Consider the following 20,170-nt stretch of genomic DNA (forward strand, 5'->3'; position numbering starts at 1 on the left):
AATTGAAAATTAGGCACAAATTATATAATGGCTTCAGGAGGTGAAAATGGAATGCCTAATGAGCCTAATGGAATAAAAAAGCAAAAAGCAAATATTTATGTAGTTAGAGAATGCATTTAAAGAGCTCCAGTTTAGAGCCAGTTCATGGAAGACATCGGATTATCGCATGGCGTCATAAAACTTAACTTATCAAATCGAATTTTGTGGCACTTGCAATGCATAATGGTATTGGAATGGTTGTCCACTGCAAATTTCCGAAAAGCTTTCAAAAGACTTTTTCATCTTGAATAGCGCGCTCGTTGAAATGGAAATTGTGCTTCTAACTTACGCTAATTTTCTCGGTTGGTGGGCAAGAAAGTGAATTGAAATCATTATCGGTCAGCAATCAAAGTCAACGGATAATCTGATCTCTAGACTGTCAACACCATTTATTTTTTTACCGAAAGGATGTTTGAAAGTCGGGGGACTTAACAATTTGCATAGTCGGCAGGATAGACCCTGCGAATAGGAAAGATTGTGAGAGTCAACTAGGTCAGTCGTGGTTATGTAGATAAGGAGATGCTAAGACTGGACAGGAAGCCTTTGAGCGGTCTTCTAGAAGGACTCTCTCAGAGAAGATGTTATTGCATAACAGAACAAAAAAGAGCACCAATGCTATACCATGAGAACCTTTCCTTCAGATCTTTAACTTGCCAACCAGGCTGACCCAAAGGAACCATGGAAGAAGTTCTACAGGCAAAAATTGGTAGTTCCAGGTCAGAATTTAGTTGACTGATCTGGATGGTCACACTAAAACTAGGGCCTTCAATTACCTTTCTCGTTCATAAAACATAGTTGATGCTTTTTTTTGGATAATTAATTAAAATCATGACGGGCAAAAACAAAAAACAGACCCATCATGTGATGAGCACATATGGTCCAGTCATGGTCATCACATGACTGGACATTCCATCCACTTCATTTATTCATACCAGACATCAACGTACAGCTGGCGTTTACTTCTAACTAAAAAGTCTAATTAACACAGTAAGCTTAAAGGAGAACAATTGGGTAAGTGTTTTTCCCCATAGTTCTCCCCAGGGTCACGGGAGGACACAAACTAGTGTCCTCCCGTAACCCAAAGCTCAGTATATCGCCAGCTACAGCTCGTGGTATACTGAGACGGCCGCAGCCGGGACGGATCCCAACATCACTGTGGAGATCCACCCAGCGGCGTGATTGACAGCTGGCTCTGCCTATCTAGAGGCAGAGCCAGTTGTACCCGCCCCCTCCCCTGTCCGTTCCGCCAGTCAGCGCTGGAGGGTCGGAGCAGGGAGGAGGGGAATCCCTGCAGGGAGCCATGACTGACAGGGAGGGGGGGGGGCGGTCGAATTTCTCTGGAAGAACACTTCAAGACTTGAGAAGAACTAGAAGATGGAAAATTCACAGAACCTATACCAAGCTATGGAATGGCAGAGGAGACCTCAGCACTCTGAAGATCAAAGGGAACTCAACTCAAACGTCTTGAATATGTTGCTGACCTTTAAAATGAAAAGAGGACACATGTAGAAATGGTCATCTATGGAATACTTCTGATGCAGGGTAGATAGTGTTGTGGAGTCATCGTTATTTCTACACATTTTTCCTCTTATAAAATTAAACTATTTCTCTGCAGCTGGACAATCATTGTCGAGGCACTGCTGATATTTGGCAGTCAAACAAAATGTTATGGACACTAGAGGGAAGCAACGAGTAGCAGGGTGGTCGGTATAGGCGTTCGGCTACTGCATGCAACAAGGGGGGTCCTACAGTATATCTAAGAGACCACCTGCACTGTTGGAGAAAGAAGTGAGGGAGGGAGGAGGACATCGTGACTAATGGGTGAAGACTGTACAGCAAAGGTACAGACACCATATATACTAGCACTGTGTTCCTAGCTCGAAATCCTTAGCGGGAAGTTTCAGTCCCAGTGAGGAGGTACCCAGCGGGTCGATCATGTTCTTGTAACGTTCCCCGCGATGCTTGGCCAGGAACGGGCCCCAGTCCGGCTGTGGGGAACACACCAATTTAAGCCTCTGCAAAAGAAAAGGAGAAACGTTGATCAAAGCGGACCTTTCAGTCATTTTACAAGTCTACATTCATAAATTCCTGACATGTCACAATATACAACAGCAGTATAATGTTTCAAGAAAACTTCACCATATATCATTAAAAGCCGCACTTGAACTCCAGTCAGTGACTTTGCTTAGGCTCAGATGATGTCATCATTCTGGTGTAGGCAGGAGGAAGCATTTCCTCAGTCTCGCCTCCCTCACTGATCAGTCTGCTGAGAAGAGGAGGCAGCATTTCCTCAGTCTCGCCTCCCCCACTGATCAGTCTGCTGAGAAGAGGAGGAAGCATTTCCTCAGTCTCGCCTCCCCCACTGATCAGTCTGCTGAGAAGAGGAGGAAGCATTTCCTCAGTCTCGCCTCCCCCACTGATCAGTCTGCTGAGAAGAGGAGGAAGCATTTCCTCAGTCTCGCCTCCCCCACTGATCAGTCTGCTGAGAAGAGGAGGAAGCATTTCCTCAGTCTCGCCTCCCCCACTGATCAGTCTGCTGAGAAGAGGAGGAAGCATTTCCTCAGTCTCGCCTCCCCCACTGATCAGTCTGCTGAGAAGAGGAGGAAGCATTTCCTCGGTCTCCCCTCACCCAGTAATCAGTCTGCTGCATTGTAACTTTGTAGCAAGTCACACTGAACAACTTCAATCTCACATGCCAATGTATGTAGACAATAAACAACTGGTTTATTGAAGAAAGCACACAGAGTTTATAACTCACAGAATCAGATAAGAGTTCAGTGTGTTGAACAGTTCCCACCCCTAGACAGCCGGGTGCCGCATTGGAATTCCTTTAAGCACGGACGCTCTTTGAACCTAATGAATGTCCTTTTACTAGATAAGAGCTTGATTCCATCATCCCAAACAATAGCCCCTCCAGACAGTCTGCTGCCTATAACGAACACGGGGTCACTGAAATGTAATGTCGGGGGAAACATGCAGTATTTTCACTCCACACATAAACCTAGGAGAATGGTTCCATGTAACCCCAAGAGGCCTGAGGGGGGGTCTCATTGTTCTAGGTCCATAGTCAATAGGAAGGAGGCTAGCCCTCAGGCTCCTCCAGCAGCCCCAGTGACGGTTCAGTCCATCACAGTAATCTCCAACTTTAACCTTTCATGTCTCCTTGTTACATTGTTGCCCTGGAAGGTCCAGGTATCAAAGAGAACTTGGACTTTTAAACAATGTTTCAGAAGCTGCCAAGACTTTTCTTAAAGTGACATTAAAGAATAATTTTGTTTCCCTTTTTCCCTCCCCCCAATGTTAATGTCAGCACTTACCCTAAATGACGTCTCTTAATCCGATCTTACTCTTCTTTCCTGATGTTTTCATCTGTCCCTCCAGTGGTGCGGCGGCTCTCCGATCCAGCGCTGAGTCCTCTCTGCTTGCAGGCACTTCCGATCCAGCGGTGTCTACATGCGAGTGCATGCGTCCATAGACTTACCTTGCGTCTCTGCTCGTCTCCCAGCCCAAAATCCGAGCTGCGCATGCGCCCGCCCCAAGATCCTTTGCGGCCAGGCCAGCAGCTGGGCGGATCCCGGCACAATTGTCAGGATCCGCTTCAGCTAAGGCGTCCCAGTATACCACGAGCAGCAGCTCCCTATATACTGAGCCTAGGGTGACGGGAGGACGCTAGTTTGTTTACTCCCGTTACCCTAAGGAGAACTATGGGGAAAAGCCCTGACCCCATAGTTCTCCTTTAGTGACTCCACCCGGTCACCTCTGCGATGTCCAAGTGACTGGAATCCCTGTTGATGATGATAATCCTCCGAAGTATACACAGAAAACTGCGTATAAAAAAATAAAAGTTTGGCGATGGAGATTTTAATTATTTAGCGAATAATTGCTTTTGCTAATCGAGCGACCGGCGAATAGAGACTAGAAATGGCCTTCATTTAGGACGCCGTTTCCATTTACTGAAAATGCACTTTGATAGATAGGTGATTATATTTTTTTTTTTTTATGAAACAGTATCGAAACAAACTCCCGGCCTGGTAAAAAAAAAATAAAGTCATTAATGGTTTATTAGCCATTAAAATAAATTGAGCTTTTATTGCATTATTTTAATTGAGCTTCTATTGCATTATTTTTTAATCTCTGTTAAATTGCCACTTTGACACCTCGACCTCCCAGATGAGCACTTGTAAAAAAACGAAACAAAATACTGCTGCGGAGACGGATGGCTGGTCCGGGGCGTATGCGACATTTTGGCAAGGTGTTCGCCCGCCACGGAGCGCATTGTAATGTTTTTTATGTCCCAGCTGTTCCCCTGCTCATTGGATGCCGCTAACCTCGCCGACTGCAGCGGACGCAGACGAGCAGCGTTTAGTATGCAAAACCAGGAGACGAAATAATGATTGAGATGCTGTTAGTTACCTCAATAAAATTGCCCGGAGCCAGATGCATTTTGATGACAAACATGATCGGAATCCAGATGACGGAACAAATCAACATCAACCACGCGAGGATCATGGACCACGACGGGTAATGGTAGCTACCGTAAGTCATCGGCTCCCATTGGTAAAAGCTGAAGCACAAGATAAACTGGAAGGAGAAACATAAGAAACAAATTTAATGTTAAATGATGTTAAAGTGTATCTGAAATTTTCATATTTAGTTTTGGGTAGAGTGATATGGGGTTGGAACCTCGGCCAGATTTTCATTGCTCTCCATGCTCCTGCTGGGGAGGTTCACCTTCTCTATTTGTCACAAGGATAACAAGTCAAGGGAAATCCAAAGTTTTGGAATAGACGGGGGTCTTCCCCTGGAGAGACTTATTCTGTGACAACTAAGAGGATCCGAGTTATTTTTGCCTACAGCGCTGATGAAGAGAATTCAGATCCCTGACATTTGTTGGTTTTCCTGGAACCTTTAATAAACATCCCAACTATATGGAGATTACTGTAGTATAGTACATTGCTTTGGATGCCTCTCCTGATGGAGTGGAGAACTCACATTCCTTTTTTTTCATGTATATACCCATGTTGGTTCATGTATATACCCATGCTGGTTCATGTATATACCCATGCTGGTTCATGTATATACCCATGCTGGTTCATGTATATACCCATGCTGGTTCATGTATATACCCATGCTGGTTCATGTATATACCCATGGTGGTTCATGTATATACCCATGCTGGTTCATATATATACCCATGGTTGGCCATATATATACCCATGGTTGGCCATGTATATACCCGTGGTTGGTCATGTATATACGCATGGTGGCTCATGTAAATACCCATGGTGGCTTATGTATATACCCATAGTCGCCCATGCAGCTACTCATGGTGTTTCATGTATATACCCATGGTGGGTCATGTAAATACCCATGGTTGGCCATGTATATGCCCATGGTTGGTCATGTATATACCCATGGTTGGTCATGTATATACCCATGGTTGGTCATGTATAAACCCATGGTGGTTAATGCATATACCCATGGTGGGTCATGTATATACCTATGGGTGCTCATGTATATGCCCCGGGACATTGGAATTTCCTCTGCTACACCTAGTGGCCATACAACACTGCGAGTCTCGTTCGCACAGTGAAAAGTTGTGCAGATAGTTTAAAAATCGGCCCCTTTAAGTGCACATTGCTGTTTTTGTAAATGGCACATAGCTGGTGATTGCTGCAACATTTGCGGCCATTTAAGTGATTAAATTGCAAAGCTATTGCTTGCTTGCTATGACATTCCTCTCGCTGAATGTCTTGCTTCAACTTTCCCTGACTCCATTCATTGTAAAATATAAGTACTTTAATGAAGGGAACAAAAAAAAAAAAAACAAATGACTCTGATTTATTAAAGTGAGCAAATTTACCATCACCCAAAAGTCCCCAGGAAGAGCGTTTGATCTGCCCCTATCTCAGTATTATTCCTGAAACCACGTGATCTTCAGCAGCAAAATAATATATTTTTTCCTGCTGTAGCGTAGGCAAAAATGTATTCTTTATGTAATAACCAGACCCATAACTGGAGACAGTCTGTGCAAAGTAAAACAGATCATTATCTGCTGACACAGTGGATTTGTGCCACCAATTTGGATATATTATTCATTAGCTAGCTGCCTATATGCTATATAATTAATTCTGTTTCTATAATTTATGTTTATAGGCCAATCAATGTGCTTTGCTGACACCTAGTGTCTAAAGGGATGAACTGCAAGCAGGAAGGATTAGTGTTGGCAAAGCATTGACTATGGGGTTACTTTAGCTTTGTCAGTGAAGTTAAGTTAGTGAAGTTAGGTTGCGGTTACTTCAGTCATTGGATTCAAACATATACATTGGGAATGTATCTGTTTTCTTTATTATGGTCATGGCTTTAAATTCGGTTTTATTCAATATTTATGTTTCCTTTGAATATTTGTACATGAACACATATCATAGTTACATTTATAGTCACTGTTTAAAAAAACAAAACAATTGTTTAGTTAAATAGCTTAGAAGACTTTTTAAATAATTAATAAGTAAATTGCTCAGAGTGTAAAGAAATAAAAAAAATCAACTTTTTTTGCAATACTCACTCACCCCACAGACACTCTGCTCCGTCCACCAGCACATCTTTCAGGTTGAATGACACTTCCTGTTTTTGTGAGCCCAGGGTGTCATGGACATGCCCAGTGGCAACACAAGGGAGGTGCGGCCCACACCGGGTGACACCATTAGAGGGGGTGACACCAAAATGACTAACAGTCACCCCCTCTGAAAAGTCGGGCACTCGGTCATGGATCGGCACAAGAGAGGAGGGGACCCGAAAGCATACCTTATCCTGCTGGATGAACGTCCCCTCCTCTCTTTGCCAGGGTCCATCACCAAGATGGCCGCTGGCAGCTAAGTGTACATGATGTCATAACACACGTGCGTGTCAAGGAGCATGATGACGTACCAGTGGGTGACAGCTGGCAGCCGCTAAGGATGACACCCAGCCTGAGGACGCCCCTTAGGGGTGCATCACCACACCAGCTGGGTTCACAGTACTGCTGTACATAATGGTGTCCATGCCTCACTACATGAATGCCCTTCAGTAAAGAATGATGTGGGACAAGAAGAGGAAGGACCGCTGATGTCATGTGATCAGGCAGTAGGCAGATGGATTTAAGGTATATATTTAGATTTTTTTTAAACTAGATACAGGGGGGAGGGGTTTAAGGGTAACATTGGGCCATAGCTTAAATTACACACACAACAGAATAAGTCAGTGGAGAGACTCCCATCCTTCCTTGCATGCTCTGTTTAGATGATATGGAGTTTCAATTACAGAGAGACAGTCTGAAAGAAATCAGCTTCAGTGTCATAAGTACAGCCTGTTTTAAATGTTTATTTCTAAAATAAAGATTAAATACAATGGGGAAAAAATACAGAGCATCAGTTTAAAAACCTTTTGTCCTTCCTTCTGGAGGGGGGCTACATCTGTTCCCCATGGTCACAGGGTGTGTTGTAAAGTAGTCAGCGCTCCAAGCTCGCTCCCGGGATGGACTACAATCTCAATACAAATTAGTAAACGAAACATGAGATTGTAGTCCATCCCGGGAGTGATCTTGGAGCGGTGACTACTGTACAACGCACACAGGGGCCATGGGGAACAGACGTAGCCCCCCTCCAGAAGGAAGGACAGTGTCAGCGCCAATTCAGAGATGATTGGAGGATCTACAGCCGAGTGATACACAAATAAGATACATTGTTGTACATTGTTAGGGGACTTGGATGTATTTTAAGGGTTTCATTCCTGCGTTTACAGGCACTTTAAAAAGTATATAATTTTGTGAACTGACCATTTTAAATTTCATTTCATTTCTCGGTAGAAGGATGTTACCGGGTGATACAGACGGGGACAGAGACAACCAGCTTGGGGGGTTTTGTTTTACATCCTTCAATACATTGAGTGTATCTTCTGTATGAAACCCTCTGGGGTCCAGCACACCAATGTTCTGGGAACGTCTAATCCCGGGCTTGTAATTCTACAAGCCATAGATTCCCAAATCCGCCCATTAATATGTCATTATTCACACACCAGATACACTATATGCACCGAAACCTGTGGGCACCTGACCATCACACCCACTTATATGACCAGCAGACTACCGACCTTACTGTGCATTGAAAAAATCACAAATTCTGCTTACGGTTAAAATAGTCGGCGTGACGAAAGCCCAGCAAACCTTCCAGAAGCGATTGGGCTGAAATCCGATCATCATCTCGATGTCTTCACAGAATCTCTGCAGACCTGGAGCAAATAAATACTGAAAAGTTCAGACTTCAAAGGGCAGCACAATGTAGACCCCTGTACACACATGAGGACATGCAAAACAAGAAAAAAAACGTTCACCAGCACTCCAAGTTTTCTTCAAAATGAGATCCTTTTATTCATTCTTGCAGGTCATATCACCACGTCACCACGGATGGTGATATGACCTGCAAGAATGAATAAAGGGAGTGCTGGTGACCATTTTTTCTGTTTTGTAAGTACTTGCGGCGCCATTAACACACACACACACACACACACACATTGTATGGGGCTTCTAAGTCAGGAGTGCGCTGTGACTCTCTACTTGACTGCACATGAGGACATGAGGACATCAATATTGATCTGTGACAGGAACTTGGGAAAGGTAGAGTGAGTTCCACTTCTCAAGTCTGTAGTGTGATAGAAGTCATTGAGAGCAGAACACTGTGATCAGTATAAGGAAAGGGGCAGCAGTGCCATCTAGTGGTCAGTATAGAGATGACAGCTCCACTGGTAGGATATCAGATAATGGAGATATCATTGTTCAGTATTATAACAATGCAGCTGAATGATGTCAGGGTGGATTCACATTAAATGTATGCAGCTTTGCATGTCATTAATGCTCGCCCGTTCTTTTATTTGTGTGCATCAAGCTGCATTTTATATGTCTTTTGCTGCATTTTCCTGTGCGTGGTTTTTTGCTCTTCTGGAAATGCAAAACTGCCTTAAAACATGGTAATAATCAGCATTGTATCCGCTTCATCATACTACCATGTATCTCTGTGGGCACTGAAGGACAACCAGACATGTAATGTTAAGGTGGACTAAGAGGAATAAAAAAAAGCCCCCCACCTGCCTAGTGAGAAGCACAGAAGAACCTTCCTTAAATAGAAGGTCGTATGTTTACCATCACAGAAGTTTGGACTGAATAGCTCTATAATATTAGGCTGTATCTGTACTATAAGCCGTCTGTTCTGTACAAGTCCATAGAATAACCCACTGTCCTAACATGAGGAATTTATTTTTGGATCTGTGATGAAAGTGAGACCCACAAGTACCATCTATATTAGGAAGACTCTGCTATGGGCACTCAGTGCTTTCAGAATTCACGCAGCGCTCTGCCATCTAGTGGTAGAATTGAAGAATGCAGCTCAGTAGTTTCTATATATAACTTGCCAATGTACATAGTAAGTATTAGGGTTAAGGAGGACCGGGAACTATTGGTGGGGGAGACAAAGACAACTAACTGGTCTTTTTAATGGCAGGGACAGCTTCCTTCTTGGTAGTCACACAAATTATATTTATTGCAGGAGTAACTTATACATACATGATCTATGATGGAAGTGAGATCCATAAATACATTGGGGGGAATTTATCAAAGCAATTGTGAAAGTTTTAGCCCCTTAAATCATTTTTTGTATGTGCAAATCTGTCTTTTAACATGTGCCACTGGTTTGACCTATACTGGCACTACTTTTTCAATTGCACGTTTTTTGTACCTATTGTCATCTGCACTTGTTCTGCGTCTGTCTGAAACTGGAGGATCGCCTAACAAAACAATCGCTACTTAAGAAGTCCCCGTGACCACTTCTTCAAGAAGCGACAGTTAAAGGAGAACTATGAGGTGAGTGATTTCCACTCACCTCATAGTTCTAGCCGACCTGTGACAATGAGACTGTCACAGGTCAGCTCAGTATATTGGGAAGAGAGCGAACACATACCGGCATTCGCTCACTTCTCGATCTTGTCACGGCTCTCTGCCGTAACAGGGGGAGGGGGCTGGATTCCCCCCTCCACGCTCCGATCCGCCAGCGCTGACTGGCAGAACGGACGGGGGAGGGGCGGGTACAGCTGGCTCTGCCTCTAGATAGGCAGAGCCAGCTGTCAGTCACACAGCTGGGCAGATCCAGACATAATTGTCGGGATCCGCTTCAGCAGCGGCGTCTTAGTATACCGCCAGCTGTAGCTCGCGGTATACTGCGGCGTCTCAGTATACCGCAAGCTGTAGCTCGCGGTATACTAAGCTCAGGGTGACGGGAGGACGCTAGTTTGTGTCCTCCCGTTACCCTAAGGAGAACTATGGAGAAAAGCACTCCCCTCATAGTTCTCCTTTAAGCTTTTTGCCCGCAGGTACGAGTCTTCTTTCCTGGAGTCTATTAAACCTCATTTATCAATGAAACTACACTCGCATCATAAATCTGGTGCAAATATATTCCGTGCAAGTTCAAACACTCGCAATTGCTATGATAAATTCCCCCCAATGTGTTTTAGGAAGACTCTACTGTGGGCACTCGAAGCATTCAAAATTCAAGCAGCACTCTGCCATCTAGTGGTACAATTGAAGAATGCAGCTCAGTAGTTTCTACATACAAGTTTTTTTTGCCAATGGACATATTAAGTAGGGTTAGGTTGGCTTTTTAATGCAGCAGCAAGATTAATATATACATACAGGGAGAGATTCATCTGCTCCCCCATTTGAACCTTGATCAGAGTGGGATCCGCAGTCAGTGGCAGATGCTAAGCATTATAAAGCTGATTGATTCCTGTTCAGTCCTGCAATAGCAATGTCTGAATAGGGAACACAGTCAGCAAGAACAGAACTGTGTGCTCAGTCTAAATGACAGGGGTGGCAGTGCCATCTGCTTGTCAAAAGAGAGACTACAGCTCCACCATTAGCACAGAAGATACAAGAGGTATCATTGCTCAATATAGCTAAACCAGTGTTAGGCAACCTCAGCATTCCAGCTGTGCTATCACTACAAATCTAATCATGCCTCTGCCTCTTGGGGTCATGCATGTGGCTCTCAGTGTCTTGCAATGCCTCATGGGACTTGTAGTTCCAAAATAGCTGGAGTGCCGAGGTTGCCCACCCCTGAGCTAAACAATGTCAGGATGGATTCACATTTCATGTTTGTGGCTGTGCATGTTGTTAATGGATGCATTTTCTTGTATGTATGTGCATTGACCTGCATTTCACACGTGTTCTGCTGTGTTTACATTGTGTGTGTTTTTATGTTCTAAAATAAAGAAAAGTTGAAGAAAAACAACTTATAAAACTGGTACATGGTACTCTGCCCCACATGTGTGTTTTACTGCTCGGCCATGCATTTGGATGGGCCTTCAATCGTCAAGTACCACTCTGCCCTCTCGTGGCCAAATTAAAGAAAGCAGCTCAGCATATTCTATATGGAATTTGTATCTTCCAGTGAATAGGGCAAGTAGAAGGGGTATTGTAATCATTATTATTTGTGTGCTGGGAGTGAGTGACTGCAGACGGAGGAGTCTTCAGAGGGGAAACTGGAGAGTGTGTGCTGGAGAGATACAGGGGAAAGATCAATGTTTGTGTGCTGTATGATGGATGCAACTAAGGAGATGCAATCTGTAGGCTGGAGGAGGGATAAAGGGGAAAGACTAATGTGTATGGTATGGGGTGGTCTCTCAATGAGGAAGGACCAGTTAGAGGCAGATTTGCAGAGAGGCAAGGTGAAAGTAAAACCTACGTATTATATTATATAAGATTATTATTATTATTGGTGTCCATAATACATAACGGAGCAGTTAGATGGTAAGCAATGGGGCGTTGTGACGGACCGCCTGGTACTCCGACTGGGTACCTTCGTCAGGAATAAGCTTCCTCTCCGCTGGAACCAGAATTCCAGTGTCATCAGCCCAAACCTGCCTAATTATTGGATGAAACCAATATATTAGGACAGAAATCCAAACTCCTCAGTCATCAGACAACACCAATGTTGAAGAGGAAACCAAGAACTGGTTTATTGAAGAAAGCGCACAGAGTTTATACCTCACAGAATCAGATTAGAGTTCAGTGTGTCCCCTCCCCCAGACAGCCGGGTGCTGCATTGGAATTCCTTAAGCACAAACACTCTTTGAACTTAATGAATGTCCTTAATCAGATCATCGCAACAATGGCCACTCACGACAGCCTGCTGCCTATAATGAACACGGGGTCACTGAAATGTAATGTCGGGGGAAACATGCAGTATTTTCACTCCACACATAAACCTAGGAGAATGGTTCCATGTAACCCCAAGAGGTCTGAGGGGGGGTCTCCATAGTTCTAGGTCCATAGTCAGTAGGAAGGAGGCTAGCCCTCAGTCTCCTCCAGCAGCCCCAGTGACGGTTCAGTCCGTCACAGGTGTATCTTCAATCATTACCTGAAACCTCTCTCTCTCACAAATGCCTGGCCCTGAACTACTACTTCCCTTTCTCTCATATCGGCCATTTGCAAATGATACAATGTACCTATTGTATTGGACATTTCCCAACATTGTACACATTTTTCAGCTGTTCCCATTGTTTAGAGGAGCTCTTGGTCAAACACCCATGTTTTATAGCAGCTGTGCCAATAAGAACCAACAATAGTTTGACCTTTTGACATAGTTTGACCTATGGCACTTATGGTACTGTGGTGTGTACTAGAATCTGCACAGCAGAAATGCTTCTGTCATGAAAGGACTATGCCAGTGGCGGAACTATTAACCAAAGGGCCCTGGTGCAAGATTTTATCTTGGGCCCCCCTCCCAAAGCACCACAAGTTTAAATGGGACTATACCAAAGGACTTTGGGATAACACTAGAAGCTTCACTACGAGAGAGAGAGAGAGAGAGAGAGAGAGACTGCCAAGATCAAGAACCCGTTTTCTGTGATTGCTGAAATGTCAATGAATCAAGGTGTGATTCCCGCGTGATGCTCTTCCTCTGGCTAAGATGGCTGGGAAATCGTGGAGCAGCTATAACAGAAGCTCAGTGACTCCCTAGTGTAGGCTGCGCAGTGTGTGCATGCGTGGATGCGGAATTGTAGCACTTTGTATGTCTTGTATTGTTTTCCTGTAACTGTGAGCAGTGTGCATGTGCAGCATTCTTGTTCAGTGACAGCTCATTATTATACTATCGGGTTTTGTTTCTTTGGCTTTCCAGCAAGATTCAGACAAACAGCGAAAAGAAAAAAAAGCAAAACAGTGCGGAACAAGAGTGCAGAGAGTGAGGTCAGGACATGTGATCTGAATACTTTGTTGGAGCCGTTAACTTAGAAAGTATTGAAGCAATTTGCATCGGTGGGACCAGCAGGAAATTAGCATTTTCAGAAGAAGTGATAAGAAGATGGCAGGTTACATGTTTCTTATAATACAGCACAGGGTTCGGTCACAGGAAGCTGTGCATGTTATCTCTGTAGCTTTCTGCACCTGGCAGGCACTGGGCTTACATCCTGCCAATCTGCTAGCCACGGTCAATGATACATTGTTGCACATTTAGAGGAAAGCTGCGATGAGATATTACGGTCAATACAGAGAAGTCACTGGGAGGGCAACAATGAGCTTCTCTAGAGATTCTCTCCAGATATATGCAGCTTGTTCAGTCTCTGTCTACCACCATCAACGCAGCATGCGGCATGGACTATAACCAATAACATGGCGTTTTCTTTCTGTCCTCTATATCCCTGCCCCCCCACCCCCACCCCAAACACTATACCGGTGCTGGCTATCACATCTCAACTCCATTACAGCAGCACTACTTGAAGAATCAAAAACACACCGACATAATTCCCTCCTAATGGCTCCGTGTGATTGTGTAATGCGCGTTTAATCTGTGTAAATAAGACGATCATCAAGTCTCTTGGCAAGGCGCTGCGTTTTTTTTTTTTGCTCATATGTGTTCTGATGAGCCTAATTCTCCTTTTGGGAACAGTAAACAGAAGATGATTCCGTCTTTAACACAAGTGATGGTCGTAAAACCAAAATAGCATCTCTCCGAGAGGCAGACGGCTTCACACTCTACTTAAAGGGCCTCCCAGATGGAGACGCAGCGTGATCCTCCGCTTCCAGCCAAGAACACAATGGCGGTTCTGACTCACTGGAACATTTCCACTGCGGATCTCCTTTGTGAGGACGGCGTACCGGGCCGAACAACGCGCATTACCAGGAACTGCCGAGTCATTCTGGGCGCAGCGGCACCTTCGGTTCATGTAGATTTAGTTTAGTTACACATTGTCCTTTATCCAATCTATAAATCAGTACTGGTGATACATTCCATTCATAAAGTGCTCCCGCCTACTCATTTCATTGCTGTGACCTCATTATCTGCTCCCATTCTGCTGGAGCTCTATGTGTATAATGCTGACCTCAGTATCAGCCCAATGTAATCTCTTGTATGTACGATTGTAACAGATTGTCTGCAAAATTGGTTTATTCTATTAAAGTGACTGTCGCTGGGTGACAACGTTTCTCTGCAAAGAAAAGGGTTCATACTGCCCCCTCCACTTAAAGGGTTATTCACAAAGCTGCCGAAGGATCAGCCGTAGCTGCGGCGGATCCTTCGCCTCACTTCGGTTGTGGGAGCCCTTCGGTTCAGTTGAACTGAAGGGCTGCTGTATTGACTATTCACTATAGCTCGTACAACAGCCAAAGGCGGCCGAGTGGCTCAGCCGAGCCGAAGGCATATGCTTCTACTTGACTAAGCCGAAGTGACAGCCGAAGCAGGGGGCGAACGGCCAGCCGAAGGCCGGCCTTTCGCCCGCAAATGACTGCTGTGCCGTGATCCTGTGATGTCACGGCCGGCTCCACCCAGTTGTTATTCATTGGCTGGGACCTGCTAGAAGACTCTAGCAGGTGCCAGCCAATAGCAAACCGTTGGGTGGAGCTAGATGTCACTGCTAGCTCCGCCCAGTTGTTATTCATTGGCCAGATCCTGTGATGTCAAGGCCGGCTCCACCCAGTTGTTATTCATTGGCTGGGACCTGCTAGAAGACTCTAGCAAGTGCCGGCCAATAGGAAACAGTTGGGTGGAGCTAGCCAAATTTTTTTAATTATTTCTTTTAATCTTTATTTATTTTGAAATTTTACTATTTATTTACATTTTTCATCCTTTTTTTTTTTCCTGCTATTTTCAGCTGTAATGAGCCGGAGCAAATAGCCGAACGTAGTTTGGCTCACTTCTCTTCGGCTGGGTCATTCACTTGGCGGCCTTCGGCAGCTTTGTGAATAACCCCCTTAGTATCGGAAAATGCCGGTCAGTGTCAGCATATGGCTGGGCGATGCAGAGGAAGGAGTGAGCCCAAATCAGGGGTGCCCCCATAGCACGGCATCCAAGGCGGGTGCCTCTTCTGCCTCGGACCGACCTGGCTGCTGTGAATGTCAGACGCCGACTCCCCCACTGTGCTCCGTGGTTCCTCCTGCTGACTTCCACATTACAATTTTGTCCTGCAGTGTGCAGAAGGAACCACAGGACACAGCGGGGGGGGGAATCTCACATTCTGAAAATCATTTCTATATTTTAAAATGTATTTTGATTAAAAGATTTCAGTTATACATTACATATACATATATACCGTGTTTCCCCGAAAGTAAGACCTACCCCGAAAGGTAAGACCTACCCCGAAAGTAAGACCTACCCCGAAAGTAAGACCTACCCCGAAAGTAAGACCTAGCGCTATCTTCAGGGATTTCTGTAATATAAGACCTACCCCGAAAATGAGACCTAGTTTGGTGGTAGGTCTTATATTACAGAAATTCGCTATGTCTACCCTCATATGGATACATTACTTTTTAACTTTCATGTTTCTATATTTAATAGAATTATTTATATTTTAAAAGTTATCTCTCTCTCTCTCTCCACCAAGATTCACTCATCCCTACTTACCATAAATATAAGAAATCCCAACCAGCTCGAAGATGGCGATGATGACGAGAGAATATGACGCGGCGTACGTGTCCACCAGCTGCAGCATGTAGATCCCACCCTGCAAGTGACAAAGAATTTAGAGGATCCGCTCCCATATCAGTTAGAAATCTGCAATCAGGGGGGTCGGACCACCAAAGCCCCGCCCACCTTCAACCACATTTGAGTGTAGACAAAAAAAAGAAAGCTTGCTGTATTCAGAGGTCCCGATATGGCCAACCCCTCGATACAACATCAAGTGTGTGTAGAACTTTTTATTTCTTTTGGGTAGAGAAGGGAAGGATGGAATCCCTATCAGTGTATATTTTGTTATCTATGTCCTTTCGGAGAGATTTCCCTTCACTTCCTGTCCCTGAGACACAACTGGAAGTGAGTGGAATCTCTACAAAGTCTCTCTTGGACAGTTGCCGCCAGAACAAGTCTCGCCATTGGCCTCCAGTTTTGGCAACGGCTTTAAAATTGGAGGTTTTCCCCATCACATTCTAAACCGGTCACAGGGGTCACCAGGATCATTGTCACCGATGCCGGGACAGGAAGTAAGGGGAAATCTCTCCGAAAGACAAAACCACTTACTTAATGGAGTGGGGAAGGGTTACAACTGACAATGTTCTTATTGATGTCTGTGCCTTCCTGTCCTGGGGACAACCAATCCCTTATCACGGGGACAGGAAGTGAGAGAAAATCTCCCCAATGGGATCACAGACAGAAATAAAAACGTACATATAGAATGAGGAATAGAAGCGCCACCCCGCGTGTAAAAGTCAAAAATAGTAATTTATTTAGAATCCCCATGGAAAAGCCAACACGTTTCGGGGGTTACCGTTGGGCTGAAGGGGATCAAACATCTAAGAACTAGAAAACGTCACCCCTTCATCTTAGATATTCCACAGATAATACTCATCATCGGATCTCATTGTAAGTGGACACATTGTAACAATAACATTGTTTCCTGTTTGATAAAGCACCCAATCTGATTGGACGCTGTGGGTCCGCCCCATGGACACAATGCCCACCCACCACTTAAGTGAATGATTATATAACGTCTCCACTGACCTGCGTAATCATGGGGAACCCCGCGACGAAGAACCCCAAGCAGCACACTAAGGTGAACAGCGGCTTGTGGGTACGCAGGTATTTGGGGAATTCATCGGAAACGGAAGTCACTATGGTTTCAATGGTGGCAAACTGAGAAGAAGATACACAAGTCAGTCAAATATTGAACCCGAAAACAACGACGACGTCACACAACTGAAACAAAAGAACTTCCATAAGTGCTACTCCAGCATTAGAATTTACATTACCCCCCCACCCCCGCATGTTGTATCCATGCCTGCCCATTCCACTGATTCAGTGTGGCATATGGAGGATGCATATGGAGGATGCCAAACCCATAAAAAGAAAGTATATGGGTTTTTTTTTCGGATCAATGTATTTTGCCTCTCGTCATCTTCTTATAACATTTCCTTTTATTTAAACACAATAAAAATAATTAAAGGAGAACTATGAGGCGGGTGAAAATCACGCATCCTCATAGTTCGAGCCGACCTGTGACAATGAAACTGTCACAGGTCGGCTCAATAGATCGGGAAATGAGCGAACACATACCGTCGCTCGCTCACTTCTCGATCCTCTCCCTGCAGAGAGCCGTGACTGTCACTCACGGCTCCCTGCAGGGATTCCCCCCTCTCCCCGCTCCGATCCTCCAGCGCTGACTGGCGGAACGGACGGGGCGGGTACAGCTGGCTCTGCCTCTAGATAGGCAGAGCCAGCTGTCAATCACGCAGCTGGGTGGACCTTGACAGTAATGTCGTCCCGGCTGCGGCGTCTCAGTATACCGCAAGCTGTAGCCCCCTATATACTGAGCTTAGGGTGACGGGAGGACGCTAGTTTGTGTCCTCCCGTTACCCTAAGGAGAACTATGGGGGAAAGCCCTGACCTCATAGTTTTTCTTTTAACATTACCATATAATATCCAACAGCTGTGATGAGCCCCATTTGCATCAATGAGCATACAATAAAATGTGTTTTATTGTTCTAGGAACTCTTATTTGCAATTGTCCATTAGGAGGCCACTAGACACGTGCCATTCGTTTTGTTCCGAATCAAAATTCCAATGAATTTTCCGAAATTCGGACCCAATCCGAATTTCCAAATCCCAATGCATGCGAATGCGTCCGAATCCAAATTTCCATTTCTGAATTTCAGATCCCATCCGAATTTCTTTCAGATACTAAACTGAATGGGACATGTGACTTTTCTGTCCAATCAGATGTGTTTTTCGGTTTAATGCATCCGAATGGGTCAGCACACGAATTTTCGTTACGGCAACATGGGAGCCATATACATTATATACATATAATACTAAAGCGGAGGCTCCCAGAACCGAATGGCATCCAGGATCCAGATTTCCGATTTGCATTCGGGGAGCTCCCAAATGCCATACAGGTCTGCGAGCCAAATACATATAGTACTAAAGACCCGACAGGCATTTGGGAGCTCCCCGAATGCAAATCAGAAATTCGGATCCAGAATGCCATTCGGGTCTGGGAGATTCAGCTTTCGTATTAATATCTGTTTCTGGTTTTCTGTGATATTCGCAACGAATATTCGTAAACTCCTCCGAAACTAACAAAAATTTGGATTTCCCCCGAATCCGAAACCTGAACTGAATTGAATTTCGGATCCGAATCCGAAATAATGAAATATCCGAACTGAATGTTTCCGCAGCCTACATGTCTAGAGGCTACTTTGCTTGAATATTACTTGTGTTAAAAATCCATCCAGCCCAAAAAGCTGACATTATAAGTCCTGGCTGCAGGATAAAATCATTGTGCTGGTCAACTAAGAAGTGCGAAGGGAGAGTCTCAACAGCCTGAACGTGAGATCCCGGCCTGATCCACATGTGCTAGACCCGGAATCCGCCTGTCAGTCAGCCCGCCCATCTCCAGCTAAGCCAGCGTGTTATTCCTTTATGATATTATATGATAATTTAATTTGTTTTAATTCCGATTACTTTACAGGAAACTTAAAGGAGAACTATGAGGTGATTGCTTTTCACTCAGCCTCATAATCTAAGCCGACCTGTGACAATGAGACTGTCACAGGTCGGCTCAGTAGATCGGGAGGTGAGCGAACACATACCGGCGCTCGCTAACTTCTCGATCCTGTGCCGGCAGAGAGTCGTGACAGGAGAGGGACTGGATTCCCCCCTCCCCGCTCTGATCCTCTAGCGCTGACTGGCGGAACGGACGGGGGAGGGGGCGGGTACAGCTGGCTCTGCCTCTAGATAGGCAGAGCCAGCTGTCACTCACGCAGCTGGGCGGATCCAAACAGTAGTGTCGGGATCCGCTTCAGCTGCGGCGTCTCAGTATACCGCGAGCAGCAGCTCCCTATATACTGAGCTTAGGGTGACGGGAGGACGCTAGTTTGTGTCCTCCCGTTACCCCAAGGAGAACTATGAGGAAAAGCCTTAACCCCATAGTTCTCCTTTAAAGAAGATCTCCAGTCATTCTTGAAAGTAACTCTCGCAGTACGGCTATCCCCACATTGCAAGGGTTCGTTTATAGATTGCCTGGAATTCTTTAAGAACCCGACTAGTGGTAGAAACATTGTTTCAAAAAAAGGTCACATTTCATTGTATCAGAAGTAGCAATTGCCATGAATGTTCATATGTGTTGGTGATACATTGAGACGTTTCCTCATCTCTAGTTGTAACATAAATTGATTTCTCCTATTTTCTCTTGTGGTTTAGTTAATAATTTCCATGGTGATGATTACTAATAATCTTCTAATATTGCTAATGATATGATCAATAAGATCCACTCCATCTGCTGTCTCTGCTCCCAACTCTATTCTGCTGTCTCTTATTTTCATTGAGCAGGAAACATGGAATTATATTTCGGTAAAGTCAGCGTTGACTAATGAGCTCCGGAGGTCTTACCATTGTGTCCAGCCCCAGAGTAAGCAGCATGAGGAAAAATATTATCGCCCAGAAAGGGGAAAGAGGAAGGCGGGTGAGAGCCTCGGGGTACACCACAAACGCAATGCCGGGTCCTGGGGGGAGAATAGAAGTCAGTCAATGTCTCCCCACTACTGAATTCTACAGTCTAAACGCAAAACACTCTGCGACCCCCCCCCCACCCCCCCCCACCCCCGCCCGCCGCTCTCTCTCCA

General features: G+C 44.9%; 1 protein-coding gene across 1 annotated transcript in view; it reads right to left on the reverse strand.

Annotated features, from left to right (window-relative positions):
* Positions 1–1,564: 1,564 nt before the first annotated feature.
* Positions 1,565–20,170, reverse strand: part of SLC6A5 (solute carrier family 6 member 5) — a 73,359-nt gene continuing 54,753 nt past the window's right edge. The window contains exons 12-16 of the mRNA XM_018554748.1: positions 17,052–17,183; positions 15,960–16,059; positions 8,204–8,304; positions 4,453–4,620; positions 1,565–2,054 (exon numbers count right to left, since the gene is read on the reverse strand). Coding sequence (XP_018410250.1) covers positions 1,899–2,054; positions 4,453–4,620; positions 8,204–8,304; positions 15,960–16,059; positions 17,052–17,183 — 657 coding nt within the window. The 3' untranslated portion in view covers positions 1,565–1,898. The remainder of the gene's footprint in view (positions 2,055–4,452; positions 4,621–8,203; positions 8,305–15,959; positions 16,060–17,051; positions 17,184–20,170) is intronic.

Source organism: Nanorana parkeri, unplaced genomic scaffold, assembly GCF_000935625.1.
Source record: "Nanorana parkeri isolate BGI_ZX_2015 unplaced genomic scaffold, ASM93562v1 scaffold10, whole genome shotgun sequence".
In the NCBI taxonomy this organism is placed as follows: Eukaryota; Metazoa; Chordata; class Amphibia; order Anura; family Dicroglossidae; genus Nanorana; species Nanorana parkeri.